The 26211-nt window shown below is 38.3% G+C and overlaps 2 protein-coding genes across 2 annotated transcripts in view; one reads left to right on the forward strand and one right to left on the reverse strand.

Annotated features, from left to right (window-relative positions):
* Positions 1 to 1150: 1150 nt before the first annotated feature.
* Positions 1151 to 14397, reverse strand: LOC126781953 (BURP domain-containing protein 11-like). Its single transcript, XM_050507084.1, has 6 exons — positions 14356 to 14397; positions 12399 to 12677; positions 12072 to 12344; positions 11709 to 12008; positions 9004 to 9006; positions 1151 to 1834 (listed from the first exon to the last, which is right to left on the reverse strand). The coding sequence occupies exons 1-6, from the start codon at positions 14395 to 14397 to the stop codon at positions 1151 to 1153; spliced, it is 1581 nt and encodes a 526-aa protein (XP_050363041.1).
* Positions 13405 to 26211, forward strand: part of LOC126781944 (coatomer subunit gamma) — a 169146-nt gene continuing 156339 nt past the window's right edge. The window contains exon 1 of the mRNA XM_050507071.1: positions 13405 to 13414. The gene's annotated coding sequence lies outside the window, so the exon portion shown is untranslated. The remainder of the gene's footprint in view (positions 13415 to 26211) is intronic.

Here is a 26211-nt window from a genome sequence, read left to right on the forward strand (position 1 = left end):
ATACATCCTCGAGTCAAATGGGGATACATCCTAAGATTGATGTGTAAATGAGCGCATCAAAAAGTAGTTCACACGCTACTAATTTATGACATGCATGTGTTGTAATTTACTACTTACGTAACATGATACTTGAGACTTAATCCGGATGATTAAGTTAACAATGAAAGCTAATCGAGTGTTTTCCCTATTACGTACATTCGTTGTGCATGACAGTATGTGATTATTTGATTGACTTGATCATTGTCGTAGATTAATTTGACCATTATCAAGTACTGGTAATTAGGACTTCTTGTTGCACTGTGAGAACTCATCGACAAATTAATGAGCAATTAAAGACCCTTGACAAAACTATCACACTAATGCATGTGCAGTAACAATCGTAGTTTTGCTAGTAGCAAAAGAAACCCTGCATAGCTTCTTCTGTTATTTTGAAAGATATATTTTACTGTTAGGACTTGGAATTAGATTTTGCTCCTTGTCTTTCCAATCCACTGATTACTGTGTTCAGGGACGTATAAGAGTTGCTCAAGCATGAAGTTGGGACTTTTTTATAATTAGTGTGCTTAATTAATTAGGTCATACAGCTGGTTCTGAAGTTTCTCCTTCTCGGTCAGTTCGTTTTGTTCATATTCTTCTTTATTTCCAGTATGCATGGTACTAACATGGTGCTTGATTATGCAAGTGAGAATTGAATCCACTTACATATATTTCTTAATTAATATATTCTTCAACTTACTAACATGCCATGCATGCGCTCACTGACTAAGTGCACCGTAAATGGCATAATATTGTCAGCTGCAATTTGGTAAATGGACTAGAACATCACTGGGAGTGATGGCTTATATCTGAAGGCTGAGGACATATATAGCTTGGTTACACTTAAATGGACGATTAAAGAAAGATTTGAGAAATGTAAATACAAGTACGGATCACTTCCCAGGAACGTACTTGAGGTCATTGATCATATATATATCTCAACACGCGCGGGACTTTCTCATACAAAGTTACAGACAGTAAAAAACAGATGGATTATTAGCCAGAATTCTTGACTACATTACCATGGCATAAGCATGATAAGTAGAATTTATTCTGTATATACATGACTCTGACATATGATACGTACACGACCATGACTTGACATATAAGAGGGTTAAGCCGTAGCAGTTACGGGGGATGGAATCCAAGCAAGATGATTTTCCGGCAAGAAATGGCACACCGGAGAGGAGGCACCAGCTTTGATACCCAAGTCGCGGAACAGACTGAGGTTAGAGTCCCAGTCAGAAGTGTCCATGTGGCAGACCGCTACGGCTTCTACCGTATCTCCATTCTCTCCTCCTAGTGAGACCTGGAAGAACCTGGTGTCGGTCTCAAAGTGGTGGCAAAAGAAAACAGCGTAAGGGTAAGGGACCGGATGGCAAAAGACCATTTTGGAAGCTATGACTCGTTTAGGTTTTTTCAGTATCGTGTACTTCTGTGTGATGGATGTTGAGGTAGAAGGGTGCGTTGTGGAGAGAATACTCAATTTGATCCCAGAACCGATGATTTTGTGAACGAAATCATTCATCGACTCTAGCGAGGTAGCGCAAAACTTGGTCTCGCCCTTGATGGGTGTTTGCTCGCATTGATCGAGTGTATAAGCCATGTGTCTGGCTTCACGAGAATCGCGTGGGATGGAGAAGAGTTGGAGAAGTTGTGGGAGTTGTGATGTTGAGAATGGAAGGGAATCAGCTGTTTCCCTAGGCAAGAAAGGAGAGTGATTTTGGTTTGGGAAGTTGAGTGGCATTGTACACCCCTTATGGAAATCAACCAAAGTGAAGAAACCTTGCTCGTGTGCCTCATCGCGTGTAATAACCCTAAATTTTAAACAATGTTAGTTTGATTTGGAATTCTATAAAATTTCGAATTTTATTAGAATGAACGTATTTGGTTGCGACGTTAGTAAACGAGAAACGGAAACGTTCTCGGAACGTTTAAATTGAAAAACGTTACATTTCCGTAACGTTTATATCGACTTTTATTTCGTCGCTCGGTTGTGAAAACTTCCTTCATGAAAGTTGTAGAGCTCGTCGATACGAGTTCGTGGATATGTGACGCGTTCTAATCGGACGACGTACGTGAAAGTTATTAACGCCGGAAGTTAGTTTCCGATTTGGAAACTAGTATAAATAGACATTTATGGGATTAGGGTTTCCTTAATCAGAAACCCTCCCTCTCTCCTTTCACCCGCCGTTCTCTCTCTCTCTCCCTTGGTTCTCTCTTCCCCGACCTCCTCTCCCTCTCGACCCCGCCATCTCCCATCACCCACCTTCCATCTTCAACCTCCTCTCCCTCTCGACCCCGAGCTTCTCTCCCTCATTTCTCTCTCACTCTCTCGGTTCTCTCTCGCCCTCCCCGAAACCCCCTCTCCTTCACGACCCGAGCTCACTCCAACTCCCTCTCGATCCGAACTCACTCTCTCTCTCTCTCCCTCGCACCCTCCCTCTCCTCACCGACGGCAGCTGTGCTCTCCGCCATCCCCTGCCACCACCTCAAGCACGCCGTGCCTCTGTCCGCCTCCAAGGAACCACGACGAGGAGGGAGCACGAAGCTCATCACCGATCCAAGAGTTCCCGACGGTTTTGGACTCCGATCTAGGTAAGGAAGCACTTGATTCATGGTTGTGATGTTTTGTGGTGTTTTTGGATGGATTGGGAGATTAGGGATTCGAATTGGAGAGATTGGGGAAGAAATCGGGTGAAGGAGGGTGGGAGATACCGCCGCCTAGAGGCGGCGCGTGAGGAGGCTAGGATTGGCCTAGGGGTAATCGGAGGCCGTAGGAAGGTAGAGGAGGAGGAGGGGGAGAGTTTGGGCACGGCGGTGGCGCAACACGCGCCGTGGTGGCGTCGGCGAGTGAGCCCCACGCGCCGCCTGCCGGCGGTTGGCGCGTGTGCCCCACGCGCCGCCACCTGCGGCGGTGTGAATAGTTTCGACAAGAAGGGCATTTTGGTAATTTACTGTGTAATGGTAAATGTAAATTTTATTTACTACGGTAAATGTAATTAATTTTTACCTTCGGTAAATGTAATTATAAATTACTTTCAGTAAATGTAAAAAGTAATTTGTAAAAGGGTAATTTAGTAAATTTTATTTACTGAGTTGTATTTACATTTAAATCGTACGTATACGTACAGAAATACGTATTAATATTTATACGTACAGAAATACGTATTAATATTTATACGTACGGAAATACGTATTAATATTTAATACGTACAGAAATACGTATTATTATTTATACGTACAGAAATACGTATTTAATATTTATACGTACAGAAATACGTATATAATATTTATACGTACAGAAATACGTATTAATTGAGTATTGTACAGTATCCGTGAATAGTGAACAGTGAACAGTAACTTCGTATAACCAAAATTGCTGAACAGTAACCGTTTATTACTGTTTTGGCATTTAAAGGTTTACGAAACGATTCTAAATTCTTTTCTTATTCTTTTAAGGTGATCGTTAAATCGAGAAAAGGAATTAGCATCGCGAATTGTGGAATTACGCTCAAGTCAATAAGGTGAGTAAAATCTCACTGAATTACGAATCTACCCTCGTGGTGATTCAACATTTTTGCAAGTGTGTTTATTTAATGAATTACAACATGTATATAACTTAGTGGACTACATATATATATAGTATAATGGTAATAAATACATATATATATATAGTTCATTAAATTACATACTGTTATTAATTCATTAAAAATAGTCATTTCGGTGACAGAAAAATTGTGCATGTGTGATTTTAATGGTACGATATGATGTGAGATTATCGTACGTAATTTTTCAGGTGTTTATGAAATATGACATGTATATGATATAGTGGACTATGTATATATTGTATAAATGGTAAATAAATACGAATATATATAGTTTGCTATATAATATACTGTTACGATTTTTATTATGGATATATTGTGAAAGTTTTAAAACGTACAATATGATGAGTGATTATTGTACATGATTTTATCACGGAAAATGTGAAATATTGTGATTTGTCTTCGGACGTGATGTGTGGTACAATATGATGTGAGATTATTGTACATGTGAGGCAAGTCGGAACCTAGCCTTTGGCCGGGCGAAAGTTACGATACAGTTAGAGCTCTAGTCTGTCTGCCATAGTACTACATGTGAGGTAACGGGTGGTTATCTGCTCATGAGTACTCAGTTTGTTTGGATGTTGGGTAGCGGGTGGTTACCCAATATCAGCTTAGTACGGCATGTGAGATAACGGGTGGTTATCTGTTCATGAGTACTCAGATTGTTTTGGATGTTGGGTAGCGGGTGGTTACCCAATATCAGTTTAGTACTGCATGTGAGGTAACGGGTGGTTATCTGCTCATGGGTACTCAGATTGTTTTGGATGTTGGGTAGCGGGTGGCTATCCAATATCGGCGGTGTATTACGAGAGGGGTAACAGATGTGTACCAGCGTTCTTGGTACCCGCATTATAAATGCATTTGGGTAACCAGAAGGGTTACTTAATTTCTCATGAGCGCTTCGTTTTCTTTGGGACAACCAGATGGGCCGTCCACTGACTCATGAGTGCATTTATATTTGTTTTGATTGTGGATTTTCATATATTTTGATATGCGAGTTATATATTTTCATTTTACTCATACGAGCTGTAAAGCTTACCGGGTTTGTGTTTACAATCCCGGTGCACCAATTCGATGGTGTAGTGGATAACTCCGCAGGTGTGGATTAGCGGGAATTGACGGACCGCTCAGAGGGCTTGAAGTTAGTTATCTCCAGCTTGTGTGACTATTTTGTGAGAAATTGTGAGGATTATTACATTTCCAACTTACGCAATGTAAATTATAAATTTGGGTTGTAATAATTGGTTTTCTGAGGTGTATTGAAAACTCAGTGATGATCCGCTGTGCACTTAAATAATTTCATTTTCATTGAGATTGTTATTGGTGTCCTAACGACTTTGAGATTTTGAGTTTTTAGGCTCGAAATTTTAGGGTCGTTACAGTTGGTATCAGAGCCTAAGTGCGTATTTGGCGATTATCAATACCATCCAGGAGCGATGATCCGACTGCAGGCGGGCTCCCATCACATGCTCCTCGGTATAGATATGTTGTCGGGTACGCGAGAGTGTTAGGAGCCATACCTTATGGTTTGGTCCTGTAGAGAGTATTGTGACGATACTCCGATGATTCACCTTCTTCTGAAATTTTATGATTGATATTGGTTGGATCTATTTTGTCGAATTCGAGACTTCACATGTATGACTGAGTGTTAATTGTTGAATGGTGATGAATTTGGAAAATGGCCGTGGACAGGGCCGAGGACGGACGAGAGGTCGAGGCCGAGTTAGGGCTGCAGGCCGAGTCCGCAATGTATAGAACCTTTATTAGGAGGCTGCTCCACTGGAAAGACAAGTTGATCTTGTTGCTATCATTAGAGACGATAGTCGTGTGTTGAGGTTGATCACAGACATGAGTGAGCTGCTAATGCTGTCATTTCATGACGCTTGGATCATATGGTAGCTGACCATTGGATTGGAGTATTGGGACATACTTGGTGATGATTGAGTACTCTGAGTTAGAGAAGAGGATGATAGCCACATTCATTTATTGATAGTTGGCAGTGGAGGGGTTAGGATTGATTCCTACGCCTATGGGAAACTCTTTATGTGTCACTTCGCTTTTGGAGTGTTCCTCGAAATTGGAGACAATGAACGGCTTGTCCTATTGTGATTGGAAGTAGAGAGTTCTCTGCTTATTTGATAGTGATTCCGGACCACACTATGATGTGATCTGAGGAATTGATTGGTTGAGGCCGCAGTACGCGGTGATTGTTTGTGTTGACATGATGAGTTCTTTCACAGACCCAGGATACCAGAGTTTCGTATCTGTGCCTCGAGTCGGATAATGTCATGATAGCTAGAGTCTTGGCAAATGTGGAGTTGTGGATCTAGAAGTAGCTATCACAAACATTGTGCTCATATTCGAGTATAGTGAGGTGTTTCAGGAGATACTGAGTTACCTTCTTCGAGAGTTGTAGAATTCTTTATTGATGATGTGCTTGGTATAGCATCTGTATCAAAGGCGCCTTATGGGATTGGGAAAGAATGAGTTTAAAGAATTGAAAGAGCAGATAGATGACATATTAGACCTAGGGTTCATCAAACCTAGTGTCTCAGCTCGAGTTGTGCCGGTGTTATTCGTGAATAAAGAAGAAGTCTCATGCGGTTGAGTGTGAAGTATAGGGGAATGATTAAGGTGACCATCAAGACTATGTATCATTTACCTAGGACTGATGATGTGTGTGATACGTCCTTAAGGTGGTGATACAATTATTAAACTGAGATTCACATTACGTCGTTGTTGCGTTCTAACTCGTTTTGTTTCGGACTTTGACAATCGAAGTTACACATTGTTCTTGGCTGAGCAAGAAATCTAATGTGTTAAAGAGATTTCATTTTGATGTCACGAATTAATTATTTTGCTAAATGAGCATTTAATTGAGAACGCTGATCTTTCAGGATTTAAATATTATGGTGTTGGGGGATTGGAACTTCACAATGCCACAGGTCCAAATGAGACGCAATGGCGGTGAGGTAACTCTACAGAAGGTAAGGTATGAGATGACCTTAGCTTAATGATGTTTTAACGATTTGGTCGTGACAAGCACCTTCCAACCGGTAAAGAAATGGTTGAGAATCATATTTTCCTTTCCAGTGCAAGTGGTATTAGTATTCAAGACTTAGATGCTCTTTTTCCCTATATGCATCAAATTATTATTGTTGGATAAGGAGATGTTGACTCAAGTGTTCAACCAGGGATAAATTTTATGATAAGAGAGTGATCAATTATATTGCTGTTTGCGGAGAAGTTATGTTGGCCGAATGTGTCGACCATGACAGTTCTTAATGAAAGTAAAGAAACAACTGTTTATAGTGGTGGTGTAGCAACCATTTTTGGGTTGATTCTGAGGAGACAATAGACCCAATAACCAGCTTCTGTTGTTGAATTAATTGCAGAACTTATTAGTACTACGACGGTGGGGGAAATCAATATGTTAGATGATGCCACTGGGGCGTTTGTGTGGGACCGTATGTCATGAAATTGAGGCATGTATGAACTAGGGGGTAAAGTATATCTCGGCCGCGGTCTTGTAGGTTTTTGCGCTGTAAATTCGCTTAATTTTCATGTTTCACCGTTGTGGGATAAATACCACCTTGGTCTAACTTGTAAATTGTGGCACACCACTCAGGGAAGCAAGAAGCAGAAATTAATTTTCGATGGTAAGTTTTGATGAGAGGGGTAGGATGCGTGATGCATCTCTCTTGTGGTGGTGGTAGAATTTTCTACAGCCTTTTGCGTATATTAGTCGATTCTCTGGTGAACTGTTTGAGAGTAATTCATAGTCCAAGATGGTGTTCTGTGATGGTTGTGAACTCGATGAGTTAAGATTTCCTTATAGTGATACCGATACAAATAGGGTACTTGGGTGGGTATCATGCAAGACAACTTTTATGGTTATAATAAGATGATCTTGAAATGAGATTATTTTGTTGATTGAAGGATTGGGATATTCGTTATTCTAGCGATGCATTGTGGTGAAGTCATGAAGTTATTGTCGTGATAAAGCATGTTTATTTGAAAATCACTATGTGTAATGTAAGTAGGAGGCATGTGTTAACCATTGATTTGACTCATGTTAGATGTGGAGAGTTTTGACCTTGCTCAGTGGTAGGAGCTACCTCTTGACGTGAGGATAGTCTGTCAAATCGCAAGAGAGGGGTGAACTAGACAAAATCAGGCGTCAACGCCTCCATGCTGAAAACATCATTATGTTTCGAGGGGATGATTATATTTTGAGTAGCTCACTTGCAACTATTATTGTTAGGACATGTGACAAATTGTCTAATGGAGGAAGTTTGAGGTAACAGCAGATAGGTTGAGAGCTCGTATGCTGGATTGTAAGGTAGCTGTGAAATCATTTGAGATTGATTGAGTTCGCCTACAACGACAGTTACCATTCCAGCATCGGCATGGTACCCTATGAGGCACTTAAGGTGGTCCATGTCGATCACCTATCTGTTGGGCCAAATTTGGGTGTAGTGAGATTTGACAAGAAAGAAAAGTTGGCCGAGGTATGTTGGGCCTTTGAGATTCTCGAGAAGGTGGGAAAACTAGCCTTGCCTACTAGCATGTCGGACGTTCACAACGTCTTCTACATTTCCATGTTGAGGAAGTATGATCCTGATGTGTTGCATATGTGATCGATCATAACACCATTGAAGTGAAGGAAAATGCCACTTTTGTTGTAGAACCGGTTCGTATCCTGGATAGATCCACAAAGAAGCTTCGGAGGAGAGAAGTTGGGCTAGTCAAAGTGTTGTGGAGTCACCATGATGAAGGTGATACATCTTGGGAGCTAGAGTCAGACATGATGACCAGATATCCACGGTTGTTTGTTGAGTGAGTTTGAATTTCGGGACGAAATTCCTTTAAGGGGGGTAGATTGTAATAACCCTAAATTTTAAACAATGTTAGTTTGATTTGGAATTCTATAAAATTTCGAATTTTATTAGAATGAACGTATTTGGTTGCGACGTTAGTAAACGAGAAACGGAAACGTTCTCGGAACGTTTAAATTGAAAAACGTTACATTTCCGTAACGTTTATATCGACTTTTATTTCGTCGCTCGGTTGTGAAAACTTCCTTCATGAAAGTTGTAGAGCTCGTCGATACGAGTTCGTGGATATGTGACGCGTTCTAATCGGACGACGTACGTGAAAGTTATTAACGCCGGAAGTTAGTTTCCGATTTGGAAACTAGTATAAATAGACATTTATGGGATTAGGGTTTCCTTAATCAGAAACCCTCCCTCTCTCCTTTCACCCGCCGTTCTCTCTCTCTCTCCCTTGGTTCTCTCTTCCCCGACCTCCTCTCCCTCTCGACCCCGCCATCTCCCATCACCCACCTTCCATCTTCAACCTCCTCTCCCTCTCGACCCCGAGCTTCTCTCCCTCATTTCTCTCTCACTCTCTCGGTTCTCTCTCGCCCTCCCCGAAACCCCCTCTCCTTCACGACCCGAGCTCACTCCAACTCCCTCTCGATCCGAACTCACTCTCTCTCTCTCTCCCTCGCACCCTCCCTCTCCTCACCGACGGCAGCTGTGCTCTCCGCCATCCCCTGCCACCACCTCAAGCACGCCGTGCCTCTGTCCGCCTCCAAGGAACCACGACGAGGAGGGAGCACGAAGCTCATCACCGATCCAAGAGTTCCCGACGGTTTTGGACTCCGATCTAGGTAAGGAAGCACTTGATTCATGGTTGTGATGTTTTGTGGTGTTTTTGGATGGATTGGGAGATTAGGGATTCGAATTGGAGAGATTGGGGAAGAAATCGGGTGAAGGAGGGTGGGAGATACCGCCGCCTAGAGGCGGCGCGTGAGGAGGCTAGGATTGGCCTAGGGGTAATCGGAGGCCGTAGGAAGGTAGAGGAGGAGGAGGGGGAGAGTTTGGGCACGGCGGTGGCGCAACACGCGCCGTGGTGGCGTCGGCGAGTGAGCCCCACGCGCCGCCTGCCGGCGGTTGGCGCGTGTGCCCCACGCGCCGCCACCTGCGGCGGTGTGAATAGTTTCGACAAGAAGGGCATTTTGGTAATTTACTGTGTAATGGTAAATGTAAATTTTATTTACTACGGTAAATGTAATTAATTTTTACCTTCGGTAAATGTAATTATAAATTACTTTCAGTAAATGTAAAAAGTAATTTGTAAAAGGGTAATTTAGTAAATTTTATTTACTGAGTTGTATTTACATTTAAATCGTACGTATACGTACAGAAATACGTATTAATATTTATACGTACAGAAATACGTATTAATATTTATACGTACGGAAATACGTATTAATATTTAATACGTACAGAAATACGTATTATTATTTATACGTACAGAAATACGTATTTAATATTTATACGTACAGAAATACGTATATAATATTTATACGTACAGAAATACGTATTAATTGAGTATTGTACAGTATCCGTGAATAGTGAACAGTGAACAGTAACTTCGTATAACCAAAATTGCTGAACAGTAACCGTTTATTACTGTTTTGGCATTTAAAGGTTTACGAAACGATTCTAAATTCTTTTCTTATTCTTTTAAGGTGATCGTTAAATCGAGAAAAGGAATTAGCATCGCGAATTGTGGAATTACGCTCAAGTCAATAAGGTGAGTAAAATCTCACTGAATTACGAATCTACCCTCGTGGTGATTCAACATTTTTGCAAGTGTGTTTATTTAATGAATTACAACATGTATATAACTTAGTGGACTACATATATATATAGTATAATGGTAATAAATACATATATATATATAGTTCATTAAATTACATACTGTTATTAATTCATTAAAAATAGTCATTTCGGTGACAGAAAAATTGTGCATGTGTGATTTTAATGGTACGATATGATGTGAGATTATCGTACGTAATTTTTCAGGTGTTTATGAAATATGACATGTATATGATATAGTGGACTATGTATATATTGTATAAATGGTAAATAAATACGAATATATATAGTTTGCTATATAATATACTGTTACGATTTTTATTATGGATATATTGTGAAAGTTTTAAAACGTACAATATGATGAGTGATTATTGTACATGATTTTATCACGGAAAATGTGAAATATTGTGATTTGTCTTCGGACGTGATGTGTGGTACAATATGATGTGAGATTATTGTACATGTGAGGCAAGTCGGAACCTAGCCTTTGGCCGGGCGAAAGTTACGATACAGTTAGAGCTCTAGTCTGTCTGCCATAGTACTACATGTGAGGTAACGGGTGGTTATCTGCTCATGAGTACTCAGTTTGTTTGGATGTTGGGTAGCGGGTGGTTACCCAATATCAGCTTAGTACGGCATGTGAGATAACGGGTGGTTATCTGTTCATGAGTACTCAGATTGTTTTGGATGTTGGGTAGCGGGTGGTTACCCAATATCAGTTTAGTACTGCATGTGAGGTAACGGGTGGTTATCTGCTCATGGGTACTCAGATTGTTTTGGATGTTGGGTAGCGGGTGGCTATCCAATATCGGCGGTGTATTACGAGAGGGGTAACAGATGTGTACCAGCGTTCTTGGTACCCGCATTATAAATGCATTTGGGTAACCAGAAGGGTTACTTAATTTCTCATGAGCGCTTCGTTTTCTTTGGGACAACCAGATGGGCCGTCCACTGACTCATGAGTGCATTTATATTTGTTTTGATTGTGGATTTTCATATATTTTGATATGCGAGTTATATATTTTCATTTTACTCATACGAGCTGTAAAGCTTACCGGGTTTGTGTTTACAATCCCGGTGCACCAATTCGATGGTGTAGTGGATAACTCCGCAGGTGTGGATTAGCGGGAATTGACGGACCGCTCAGAGGGCTTGAAGTTAGTTATCTCCAGCTTGTGTGACTATTTTGTGAGAAATTGTGAGGATTATTACATTTCCAACTTACGCAATGTAAATTATAAATTTGGGTTGTAATAATTGGTTTTCTGAGGTGTATTGAAAACTCAGTGATGATCCGCTGTGCACTTAAATAATTTCATTTTCATTGAGATTGTTATTGGTGTCCTAACGACTTTGAGATTTTGAGTTTTTAGGCTCGAAATTTTAGGGTCGTTACATCGCGAGATGATGAATGTGCATGCATATGATGATGGTGCTCATGGGCGGACGGAACTGTCCTCTCTACTCTGGTTTCTCCTTGTTTTGTGCCATACTGAGTTATGTAAGAAGCCTCTTCTTGTTTTGTGCCATATTGAGTTATGTAAGAAGCCTCTTCTTGTTTTTTTGTGCCATATTGAGTTATGTAAGAAGCCTCTGTTTCTTTTATATCTTCTTTGCTTCCATAATTGGTCATGTATGGCTTCTCAACTTGTTCACTTTCTGTGGCTCCATAGTTGGTCATGTAGGGCTCCCTGACCTCCATTTCCTTCTCAGTAGTCTTTGCTCCATAGTTGGTCAAGTAAGGCTCGGTTTTTACCACTTCTTTCCCACTTTTCTTCGCTCCATAGTTGGTCGTGTATGGCTCCCTTATCTTCACCTCCTTCACACTTTTCTTTGCTCCATAGTTGGTCACGTAAGGCTCCTCAGCTTCATGCCCACTTTCTGTAGCTCCATAGTTGATCATGTATGGCTCAATCACCTCCACTTCTTTCACCCTTTCTCTAGCTCCATAGTTGGTCATGTAAGGCTCCCGTACCTCCATTTCTTCCACACTTTTTCTAGCTCCATAGTTGGTCATATATGGATCTCTGGCCTCTAATCTCACATTTTTCCTAGCTCCATAGTTAGTCACGTAAGGCTCGCTTACCTCCACTTCTCGCACACTTTCTCTAGCTCCATAATTCGTCATGTAAGGCTCTTTTACCTCCACTGTTTCCTCACTTTTTCTAGCTCCATAGTTGGTCAAGTATGGCTCGCTTATCTCCACTTCTTTCCCAATTTTTCTGCCACCATAGTTGGTCATGTAAGGCTCGCTAACCTCCAGCTCTTTCACAATTTTCCTAGCTCCATAATTTGTGACGTAGGGCTCGCTACTGATCTCCAAATTTTCTGTACCTATGTCCCTCGCTCCATTGGCATAAGGACACTGCATTTCAAAGAAACAAAAAGTCATGGTTCTATTTTAAGAAATGGCCAATATTAAATGAAAAATTATTATCACATGCATATAATTTGAGGCTGTTGTGCCCCTCGCAGATATATCCCAAAAGATCTAACCCTAGTGTGATAATTTTAAATATCTTTCCCGCCCAAGTAATCATATATTGGGTATATACATGTACATCATTAGAATAATTATTAATCATCAGTTGGTAAAACTAAGGCATAAATGCTGATTTACACCTTAAACTTGGTTAAAATTATCAATTTGCACCCCGAACTTGCATTTGAGTCAATTTACCTCATAAATTTGGTAAAAATTGCCGATTTACACCCCGAACTTGTATTTGAGTCAATTTACCTCCTAAATTTGGTAAAAATTGCCGATTTGCACCCCATCTGTTAAATTTAACTGTTTCTATCTAATTTTGCGTCACATGTCATGCATTTAAGGGATAGTATTGTCATTATATATTTATTCATATTGAATAATGAAATAAATTAATAAAATTACTTAAGAGGAACACTTGCTATAATGTTTGTTTTTTCGAAACATGTTATTAATTTATATATTTATTATTTTATGTGATATAGTATGTTAAAAGATATTAGAAAAATATAAATAAATACATTGAAAATTAAAAATAAATGTGTGTTCTGGGAGAATTACTATTCTACCATTGTGTGTGTCTTAGCCTTATTAGGTTTCCTGTTAGAGATAGATTCACATCTCTGTAATAGATTAGGACTCCGAATCCTATGGGATTGTGGTTATGTAATGCCTATATATTGACCTCATTATCAATCAATAAACGGTTACGTTATGTTCTATTACGTCGTTATTATTCTCTTTTTTTTCATCCTCCAACAATGTGTACATATAAAAATATATTTATACACAACACACTATATTTGAATGGGTGGGTATATTGAATATATAATTCAAAGTAGGGTTAAGTAGATAGAAAAAAAGATGTAAATAAATAATTTGATTAACAAAATAATCCTCATTTTAAAGAATATTTTTATTTTTTTAAAGAAAAATATAAATAGAAAATGACAACATTACCCCTCATGTGCATGACATGTGACGCAAAATTGGATAAAAACAGTTAAATTTAACGGATGTGGTGCAAATCGACAATTTTTACCAAGTTTATGAGGTAAATTGACTCAAATACAAGTTCGGGGTGTAAATCGGCAATTTTTACCAAATTTAGGAGGTAAATTGACTCAAATGCAAGTTCATGGTGCAAATTGACAATTTCAGCCAAATTTGGGATGCAAATCGGCATTTATGCCTAAAACTAATCAGAGAAACTACTTAAAGACGAGATCGATGTTCCACCTTAGGTAATGATTATAATGCTTATTTCGTCAGGAGCGAAAAATGAAACAAAAAATGAAAAAAAAAAACTAATTTCTAAAAGGAAAACGTACTGCACCATGATAACAGAGGTGATAATCAAACTTTCATTATGGTTATAGTTAAGCACTTTTCACCTTCTTAAATAGTAACTTAATATAAATGGAAAAAGAGGGGTAAGAAATGTGCAAATGTAGGAAACTGATACTATGAAATTGCAAGCTGAATTTCCATATTGAATAGTTGCTAAGAGATAAATAGTAAAACAGTATTTGTCTTTGTGAGAAGCAAAGGTTACCACTAAAAACAGAAGGCAGAATATGATGAGTTGCAAGCCCATGGTCTTTTTTCCCTTTTCTTCTGCTTTAGGGTTTTTGGTGTGGCTCTTACTCATGGCATTAGGGGCTTTTTATAAGAATTTGAGTGGTTTCATTAGCCCTTATTTATTTGACGCATAATCTTTTTCTATCCAAAAACGTACTGAAGAATGAAACTAGCACTTAAGAAAATTAGGAAAGACTTTTTGGCCCGCAAGTTATGGCTTCTTTAGTCTTTCTTTATATAAAGAGATTCCCACAAAATAAATTAATCTTATTCGAACAGCATTTTATACATTAATTAAAAATTAAAAATGGACACAGTTTTCTAAACTCTCAAAAGAAATTTTTATTTGATGGTTGATCATAACCACGTCTCTTGTAATTGGCTCATGTAGAAAGGACTTGATTTTCATAGGTAGCTAATGATCAGGATCCGGTTCCTTAATCTTATGTAACTTAATAATTTTTCCTCCTTCGATTCGTTTAGTATAATTTGATATGGTGAAGATTTTATATCGATCCATTGAAGAACATGAAAACTAACAGATAGCTAAAACAATTTATGCAACCAAAGAATAGATCGAAGAATTAGAATATGTGTTTCATCAACATGGAAACCCGGCCACATTCAAAAACTGAAATTTCACCTCGATAATAAAAATTCTAATGGCTACCAAAGAATCAAGTCGAGATACGTGAAGATCGAGTTATTTCTATATAAATTAGATCCGTTAAACATTTTACATTGTCCGTTCATGCAAAGAGAAATTTTCCAGTTAATGTACAACTATGTACATGCATATTGATGTAATTTCACTGGCAAATCAATCTACAACGAAGCTTATGTTGTGATGTTAGAATAATTAGTGTGAACTTCATTTGGCAGGTGTTTGGTAAATTTTGTTAGGACTCAATTGGCATTTTAAAATATGCATTTTCTCTTTCTATTGCATATGCTTCCGAAATTTCATTTCGAAGCTTTCATAATTTGTTTGTAAATTGCATTGAGAATTAAGATGTTATCCTGTTAAAGAATAAGTTGAAGTTTAGTGATCAAATATTTTTATAAGCTTAAATTAATAAAAAATAATAATTTATAATTGAGATCACTGACAAGGCCAAACTCGTATTGAAAACAAATTTCCTGACTATCCAAACTTTACCTACATCATGCCCACCTCCTAAATTATGTCATGTGTCCTCTTATGTAACTAGCTTAAATATGATGAAAATGAAATAATATATATTGTAATAAAATTTAGATCCTAAAAGGAAAACTGAGATTAATAGTGTAAGTTGCAATATAATAAACTTTTAACTATATCTTAATTAAAGTCTTGATTGTTCCGTGGAATTAAAGTATGTATTTATGATACTTGTGCAATAATAGCAATGCTATGCACTTCAAAGTTACGTCATCCACTCATGCTTATGCGTAGAAAACAACTTCCCAGCTTCTCTGGTTCAATTTCAACTCTCCATCAATATAAAATGGTATACATACGTAGAAAACTAAACCTACAAGGCTACAACACTTAAATGACCGTCCTCTCTCATATCTCTAAGGAACTGATAATAAGTTGATGGTTCAATCCTAACTGATAATAAGGCATCGGCAATTTTATGATTCCCAATCAAAATGGTCAATCCAATGTTTTTTATGCTGAAACTATTGCTTTGTTGCTTTAAGAGCATGTCTACATTCGGCTCCTGTTCTTAAGTTCTAACAATTACAAGTTGAATTGTTACTGACTACGTAAATAAGAGGATTAAAACCTTTTCGGAGAATTGCAACATTGGTGCATGATATACAATTATTAGCTCATCACTTTTAGGAAATTACTTTCCAACATGTTTGGGGAGAAGGAAATTTTGCAACCCCTGGACACTCAGATTATTTTTAGCAGCTGGTCTCACGTAGTTCCTGCATTAATTTCTCAGCAACAAGATCTTGTAAATTCTAAAGTTTGTAGAGATTTTTCCTTTGTAATGTATTTTCTTTCATCGAGAAACTCTTCATCTATATGTAAGCCTACATCTTATTATATCTCCACTACTATGATTTGAAGTTTTTTTTAGTGTCAACAACTTTACCAAAATTTTAAATTCTCTAAAATGACAATATTAGAGATAAAAGAAAAGAGAGAAAATAATGTGGAAGGAATAATATGGTAAACTAAAAAAATAGCAAAATAATATTTAGAAAAAGAAATTATGGAGACGTGAGAGAGCATGAGTTCACCCTTGAGATAATCACTCAAACTTGCATTTTTTTGTTATAAACATGAATAATTCAAATTCGAGAGAATTTAATCCGATTATTAATTTAATCTAGTTAGATACCTTAATGAGAGAGTAATAGATTAGTTAAACACTTCACTATTTGCAACTATTATTTTCATATACCAAGTACGCCCAATCCTGTATTTTGCAAAAGACTTCTCTTCCGAAACAACATTTGTTGTCTTACAAAAAACCTTGGCTCTTGTTTTTGAAACTACCTTGAGTCCTTGAACATTTGAGATTGGGCTAACTTAGGACTCATCATTTAGCCCCATCCGAAAACCCGCGGAGTCCCGCAAGCCTGATGAGCTTTTACTCGGTCCGGCCCGCAGGAAACCCGTCAAATCCCACTTTCGTGGGTAGATGGCTGAGCTTAGTTTAGAGGTGTGAAAACCGGCACGGCCCGTCAAAAGCCCATAAGGCCCGGCCTGTAAAGGCCCGCTAAAAAATAAAATATTATACATGCATATAATATATTATACATATATCAATTATATGTCTTTTTTTAGCAATAATTATACATAAAATATTATATATGTTAATAATACTAGATTTAAAATTTTATATTTCTTTATATTATAACTTTATACTATATTTAAAATAAAATTGTAGCATTATGAATCAACTATATGAAGTATATGAAGTAAACTTCTCGGGATTAATCAACACCCGCTTATGTTATCGGTACTAATATTTAGGGACCCTGTTAAAATTTCATCTAATTTGGACCTCGTCTGACGTAAGAATTTTTGGTAAACCTAAAACACCACTAATATGCCCTAAGGGAGGACCCATTATCAGGATGCGAACGTCAAAAGCCGTTTTCATATATAAAATCATCTAATTTTTGTTACTGATCGTGCGCGGTCTCACCAAGAAAACTCATTTAGTTAAACCCCATTGAATATGTCAAAATGCCTCTTTTTTTGTTGATTGTAGATGAATTTTTTACGAGATCTCTAAATATATATACCGATCACATCTGCTGGTGTCGATTGACCATATTTAGAACCGGAGTAGTTGATCGCCGAAGTGTCCACTAATGTATCATAACTTTTATACTAGGTTTAAAATAAAACTATTGCATTATGAAGTAACTATATGAAGGAAACTTCTTGGGATTAATCGACACCAGCTGATATGATTGGTACTTATATTTAGTGACCCTGTAAAAATTTCATCCAATTCGGACCTCGTTTGACCGTCGGAATTTCCGATAAACCGAAAACACCACTAATATGTCTTAAGGGATGACCCATTACAAAGAGGCGAACGCCGAAAGCCATTTTCATATCTGAAATCATCTAACATTTGGCAAAGTCCCAGTCAATGGGGTTTCAATATGTCAAAACGTCTCTTTTTTGGTTGACTGTAGGTACGAACGCTCAAACCATGTCCAAAACGGACGAAATTTTTACGGGGTCCCTAAATATATATACTGATCACATCTGCTGGTGTCGATCGACTATATTTTAAACTGGAGTTGTCGATCGCCTAAGTATCCACTAATGTATCATAACCTTTTATATTAGGTTTTATAATAAAACTATCGCATTATGAAGCGACTATATGAAGAAAACTTCTCAGGATCAATCGACACCAACCGATGTGATCAGTATATATATTTAGTGACCCTGTAAAAATTTCATCCGATTCGGACCTCGTTTGACCGTTAGAATTTCCAGTAAACCTAAAACACCACTAATAAACCCTAAGGGGGACCTATTACCAAGATGCGAATGCCGAAAGATGTTTATATATTTGAAATCACCTAATTTTTGTCATCAATCGTGCGTGGTTGTAACAAGGAAACCCATTTGGCAAAGCCCAGTCAATGAGGTTTTATTAAGTCAAAAACTGCCTCTTTTTTTATTGACCGTAGGCACATATGATAAAACCATTTTCAAAACGGACGAAATTTTTACAGTGTCCCTATATATATATATATCGATCACATTTATCGGTGTCGATTGAAAATATTTCGAAACTAGAATTTATTTGTCACTTTTTTTAGAATGTTTTTTCTAATAATTCTTTTATTGTTCCAAACCCTTAAATAAAAATATTATGTTTTTTTTTCTAATATAAGCCCGCAAGACCCGATCCGTAAAAACTCGCATGGCAGCGCAAAAACCCGCAAGGCCCGCTTTAGGTGGCGGGCTTGGATCTTCATATTTGTGGAAATACCCGATCCGGCCCGGGCCGTCACTTATTTAAATTTACTAAGTCCCGGCCCAGCCGTTTGACGAGCCCGTTGACGAGCCCTAGGCTAACTATAACGTTTAGTTATATTTCTTGCCAATTTTTATTACTGATTCTCAGTTGGCATCAATTGCCACATTGGCAAGTAGATAGACTAATGCTCGTTGTTGCAATTATAAGGAAAAGTTATTTGCGTTAATATTAATAGATAGTTAGATCGTAGCTTTCTTGCGTTTGAAAAAAAACTCTTACATCTCTAGTTCGTTTTCAGTTTAATTGAGTGTTTATTTGTAGTTTCCTTTTCATTTCTGTCATGTACAATTTCACTGCGCTTCATCAGTACTACCGAAAAAATCTAATTGGCTCTAGCTCTTGCCTAATTGCATATCTGTTATTTGCACATTTCTATTTGGTGCTGTTTATTGGCGCAATGGCGCTACTAGCAGAAGTGATATATACTCACGTTAACCCATTGAGTTGAATCCAAATACGTTTCAAGTCTACTCTTAGAGATCGATCATATATGTCATTGCATCCTGGAAATTCCTACAGATTGTAAAACTTGAAAATATAATGCAAATCCAACTTCCAACCCAAAACCTCAAGTTCAACCAAAACTTTAGATTAGAACCAGGAAACAAAAAGTAAAGCAAGCAATTGATGGCTATTCGACCTATAGTCTATTCAAGTAGAAAACATCTGGGCACTTCATCTAACTTGCATAACACAGTCAAATGAAGTGTTTACTTAATTAACGATTCAGAAGACACCGATCTCATACATATACGATGCAGGTATTCACATAACTAGTTACTACTTCAGAACATGTCTATGAATAATATGATGCAGGTATTCAAACGAGCGAGCTACTTATTTACATATCGAGAAATTGCAATATATATATCAGGGTCCTTTGACTCCTTTCACTAATGGATTTTTTTTTAAGATATTTTAAAGGGATAACTCATTCATCTCTATATTTTAGCTAAAATGGTAATCATTAAGGTATCAAATTTGATGAAAACAATGGACGCACCAAATCTGGTAAACCGGAACCGTTCATGTTTATAAGTTTACATTCCAGTTTTAAATGTTTTAAACATCTCCATTTTGGCTGAAATTTTACATAGATGATCTATACATTAAACTCTAGAAGTTGGTCAAATGATCTATCTGTTTTTAAACAAAAATAAATGATCCCTTGCTGGGGTCATATATATATATATATATAATTTCTATCTAGAGTGAACCATCAATTTGAAATTAAGTGTGAAGTTCTTCTTATGAAAAAAATGATCCACAAAAATGTATCTAAGATAAGAACTTATTACCACATGCGGCTAATCACATGCATATAATTTGAGGCTGTTGTGCCCCTCGCAGATATATCCCGAAAGATCTAACACTTCAACAAGGTTCCACTAATGAATAACTAAAAGAAGGTATGTGAAACATAAACATAAGACAACTGCAGCCTCATCAACTCGTGCTGGAGTACTCTTCGCCATTTGTACTTGAGTCACTTGTATCCTCTCTGCAACGCAAACAAGAAACAAAAAAAAAGACAATCAAAAATAAATATACCAATTAAAGGATAAGCATTAGATGCAACAACTAAACATATACTCAGTTTGAGGGATTGGTATGCCGTTTATTTTCTTCAAGTCTGGACAATTTCTTTTATCATGGTGTTGGTCATTTTTTTTACATCCATGACAAAATCTTCCTTTACCACTTGCTTTCTTTGCAGCTTTCAGTCTCCCTTTCTCTTTCCCTGCCTTCAATCTTTTCCCACATCCCTTGGCTCTTACTTGAACAGGTTCATTATAAATGTGTTGAGAAGGAAGATTTTTGGTTCTACCCGCACTATTGCAGAACTAACAATCTCACCATCAGCCATCATAGAATTATACTTCTCAAGGACACTCTTTAATGAATCTAACAACAAATTACGTGCTTCATCGCTACCCATTACTTTGTCCGTTACCTCTACAACATATTGACATAACCGACTCCGTCTGGCAAGCAAGTCTCTGTTATCTAGTATCTCAACACCGGCATCATCAAAAACTGTCTCATCTTTTGCTGACTTTGTCCACCTCTTTAAGATGTATTGATCTGGCAGTGTATCAACAAGTCGTATAAATATAAGAAACGCCAGAATATGCCTACATGTATACCGGCCGTCTCAAACTTTTTGCAGCTACATGACACAAATTCTGAATCTTTGGCATAAATAATTTCACGGCCCTTTGGGTTCTCCATTTTTTTCCTCAGTGCAGTATGATAAAGTGATCTGGGGTTCACATCCAAAACCAATTGACAATGGATGGAGTGGCCCAAACCCTTATAAACCCACAGGCTAGGTTCCAATTCCCAATGTGGAATTTATATTCTCAACACGCCCCCGCACGTGTGGCGAATTTTCAAGCCATACACGTGGACAACATTTTAGGTGACGTAGAGTCCGTATGGCCATTTAGGCTTCACACGTGGATGTGGGTAACCCGCTTTGATACCATGTTAAACAACGACAAGCGTGGCCCGTGGACCAACTGTACCGATATTGTCCCAACTTAGCCACCTCACAGGTGTTGGGTTTTAATCACAAAAGACCTCAGTACAATTAGTTATTATCTACCCACTTATAAGCTTTATTTTCTTTGTTACTTCTTAGATGTGAGATCTCTCCTCTCCAACACGCCCCCTCGCGTGCAACCTAATTTTTAGGTTTGCACGTGACAGATTAACATCCCACATACTGGGACGAAATAAACCAATGTCCAGTAACCAACGACACTTGGTGACCATCCAATCGGAAACTCTCCGATGACATGATAATGGCACCCATCTTGGGCCCATGACAAAGTGGCACCCAACTCGGGCCCACGACAGATTGGAGGCGCGACTGGAGAGGGACCCGTTCTGATACCATGATAAAGTGATCTCGGGTTCACATCCAAAACCAATTGGCAATGGATGGAGTGGCCCAAACCCTTATAAAACCCACAGGCTAGGTTCTGATTCCCAATGTGGGATTTATATTCTCAACACAGTATACACCATGTACATATCATTTTCATGTGAAAGCTCAAATCTATAACTGCAACACTGCGACAACTGCTCGTAAAATTCTTTAAAGCATTCATGTGTATAGACATGAGACATTTGGTCAGCCATCTCAAGAACGAGTCAAAATTTGGCGTCTGATTAATGTCAACATGGTTTTCTATTAATTCGAGAGTGAAGAGTGAACCAGAAGAAAAGACTGATGCTTGTTGTATATTGCATGTTTTATTCTTACATTGAAGTGTTTTATAAATAGGCTAACAAAAGTACAATTAACACAAATTACTCCCAATTGGCTCTTTTCCAATCAAGCCTTAATTGGCTCCTTGAATCACGCTAACTAACACTCCCCCTCAAGTTGGCGCATACACATTAACCATGTCTAACTTGCTAAATGAGTCATAAAATGCCTTATTAGAAACTCCTTTTGTGAGCATATCGGCAAATTGCTCTCTGTAGGAACAAAAGGAAAGCTAATGATTTTAGCGTCTAGCTTCTCCTTTATAAAGTGACGATCAACCTCCACATATTTTGTACGATCATGTTGCACAAGATTCTGTGAAATATCAATAGTTGCCTTATTGTCATAATATAGCTGCATAGCACACTTAGGTTTAATACCCAAATATTGTAGCAAATTTCTAAGCCATAATAATTCGCACACTCCCTGAGCCATACCTCTGTATTCTGCTTCAGCACTAGATCGTGCTACCACCTTTTGTTTCTTACTCTTCCATGTAACAAGATTACCCCCAACAAAAGTAAAGTACCTTGATGTGGATCTCCGATCTGTAATATTTCCAGCCCAATCTGCATCTCTGAAGCCACAAACCTCAAGGATGTTATTGTGATTAGAAAACATTACTCATCTCTCTGGAGCTGACTTCAAGTACCTCAAAATCCATACAACAGCATCCATGCGGTCCACACTGGGATTATGCATGAACTGACTCACTACACTTACTGCATACGCAAGATCTGGTCTGATATGCGATAAATAAATCAGGCGTCCAACTAGCCTCTGATAACGAGTTTTTTTTTTCAGTAGGCACTTGATTTGGATACTCTGCTAACCGATGATTCTGCTCAATAGAATTATCAATGAGAGTGCAATCCAACATAGATGTCTCTGTTAGTAGATCAAGGATGTACTTCCTCTGACACAGATAGATACCACCACCCTTTTCTTCAGGCTACCTCAATGCCCAAGAAGTACTTGAGTGTACCTAGGTCTTTCATCTCAAACTTTGTGGCTAGCTATTTCTGTAATGTATCAACCTCATCAGTATCATTCCTAGTAACTATCATATCATCAACATATATGATTAGGGATGTTACCTTCCCTTGTTGGTGATTGAGAAATAATGTGTGGTCTGAATTACTTTGTCTGTAGCCTATTTTCCTCATGAATTGTGAAAATCTTCCAAACTAAGCACGAGGTGACTGTTTAAGACCATACAAAGACTTTCTCAATCTGCATACAAAGTTACTCGGAGAAGCGGCCACATATCCAAGCGGAAGATCCATGTATACTTCCTCTGTAAGTTCTCCATGAAGAAATGCATTCTTAACATCAAACGGTCTAAGTGACCAGTTTAAGCTAGCAGCAAAAGAGAGTAATACCCGAATAGTGTTTATCTTTGCAACGGGTGCAAATGTCTCATCATAGTCTATGTCATATGTCTGAGGGAACCCTTTTACTAAGCGTGCTTTATACCGGCTCACTGACCCATCTGGATTATGCTTCACTATAAACACCCAATGACATCCCACTGCCTTCTTGCCATGTGGTGGAGATACAAGCTCCCAAATATTGTTCTTTTGTAATGCTTCCATTTCTTGCTTCATTGCTTTCCTCCATTTTGGATCTCCCAATGCATCCTGCACTTTGTTAGGTACTGATACAGTAGATATTTGATTCACAAATGATTCATCTGACTTAGATAATCTTTTGTTAGACATAAAGTTTGCCACATAATACTTAGCTTTAGCTTGAAGGGTATGTTCATATTTTTTTGTTGGCTGACCTCGAATAGACATATTTGGCAAGACATATTGTCTACTATTAGCTTTACAGTATTAGCCCCAATAGAATGACTAACCTCAGATGAGTGATCTTCTGTACCAGGAGAGCATTGGTCAGGTGCATAAACAATAATACGAGAGACATGAGGGGCAGTTGTGTTGTCACATTCTCATACCGGAATCTCGAGAGTGACTACACCAGAATCATCTGGTGGTGCTGGTGTAGTTGACACATTGGTAATCTCAACTGAACTGGGCGTCATATCGACTGACTCACTTGTCTCCCCCTCTCCATGATACAACTTTTCAAAATATGAATTCTCCCCTGGAAGAGCAGTATCAAAATAGCTCATGTCCTCAAAGAAAGTAACATCCAAAGTGACATAGTACTGCCTGGTATGTGGATGATAGCACCGGTACCCTTTCTGATGTCCTCTATACCCAACAAAGACACATTTAACTGCCCCGACATCCAACTTAGACCTCTGGTGTTTGGGAAGATGGACAAAAGCAACACAACCGAAAACACGGGAGGAAGATTATGAAAATAGGATAATGAGACATGAGATGCAAGCACTTCATATGGAACTTTTCCTTGAAGGACAGGAGAGGGAAGACGATTAATAAGGTAGGCAGAAGTTATGACAGCATCACCCTAAAGGTACTTAGGCATATGGGCACTAAAAAGGATACACCGAGCCATATCAAATAAATGACGATTTTTCCTTTCAGAAACGCCATTCTGCTCAGGTGTGTAAGGACACATTGTTTGATGAACAATTCCGTGTGTGTTAAAGAACTCTTGAAAGACACGATTCACATATTCACCCCCATTATCAGAATGAAGAACTCTAATTGTGGCATTATTTTGTGTTTGGACAGTGGTATAGAAAGCTTGAAAAGCCGAAAAAACCTCATCTTTAGTTTTAAGGAGAATAATTCATGAAAGACGTGTGCAATCATTAATAAATAACACATAATACCACATTCCTGACACAGTAGACTCTTTGGAGAGTCCCCAAACATCAGAATGAATTGATTCAAAAGGAATAATACTTTTTTGAGAAGTACTAGGGGAATAAATAGATCGATGACTCTTGCCCAAAACACATGTCTCACAACGTAAAAAAGACTCATCCACACTAATAAACAATTAGACATGAACTTTTTCATAACACTAAAAGATGGATGCTCTAAGCGACGATGCCATAACCAAACTTCATTTAGCTTGTCAGAAGTGGAGATTAAAGCGGTTTGAGACTGTGCCCCCGGTTTCTCCATTGCATATGTTTGATCCAGATGAAACTACCTACCCCTTAGATATCGCCGACCAATTAACTCCCCGGTGAAAAGATCCTGAAAGATCACATATATAGGAAAAATGTCACAGAACACTTAGCGTCAGTGTTCAATTGTGAGACATATATCAAATGATGAGATAAAGCAGGTACATATAGCACATTGTGAAACTCTATTGTGTGAGTAATACGAACTGACCATTTCCCTAACACGTGGAAGGCCTCACTATTAGCATTAGTGACATAGGGTGCTGGTGGAGGAGACAATATGGTAAAATAATATTTGTCACAAGTCATATGATCAGACGCACGAGAATCAATAATCCATGTATCAAAACCAACAAAGTTAGAAATATTTAATGTCATACCAATTTTACCATGACCAACTATGGATGCGGTAGGTGTTGCTCCTCCTGCTGTATGATGATCATGTCCAACCACACCATAAATATCTGGTTCCTGGATGAATTGAATAGCTGTTTTCACCTTAGGACGATAATTAGGCCTCTTAAGCCTAAGATGTGGATACAACTTCCAACAGGTTGCACGAGCATGGTTAGTATCATGACAATAAGAGCAAGGAGGGCGGGGTTTATTCCCGAAGCCTGGTGGTGGTCCTTGCTGATGAAATGGAGCTAAAGTTGCTTGCTGAAGGGGTCCTGGAGATCTAGCATGAACAGTATGACTGAAAACTTCAATTCGTGTCTGATGAAGAATCTCCTGCTCGGACTCATCCTTACGGATATACGTGAAAACTGTGATTAGGCTAGGGGGCTCGAGATTTCAGAACAATTCTCCTTTCGCACTGTTATGCTTTGCATCAAGACCTTTTAGGAAATGGTGACCTCGCTCAAGCTCATTCTCATGTTGGTATCAAACAATATCCTCCTGATTTTTGATCATGCAAAGACGTTTCACATCAATCTCAGCCTAAATATTTTTTAGTTTGGTGAAATA

Source organism: Argentina anserina, chromosome 2, assembly GCF_933775445.1.
Source record: "Argentina anserina chromosome 2, drPotAnse1.1, whole genome shotgun sequence".
Classification (NCBI taxonomy): domain Eukaryota; kingdom Viridiplantae; phylum Streptophyta; class Magnoliopsida; order Rosales; family Rosaceae; genus Argentina; species Argentina anserina.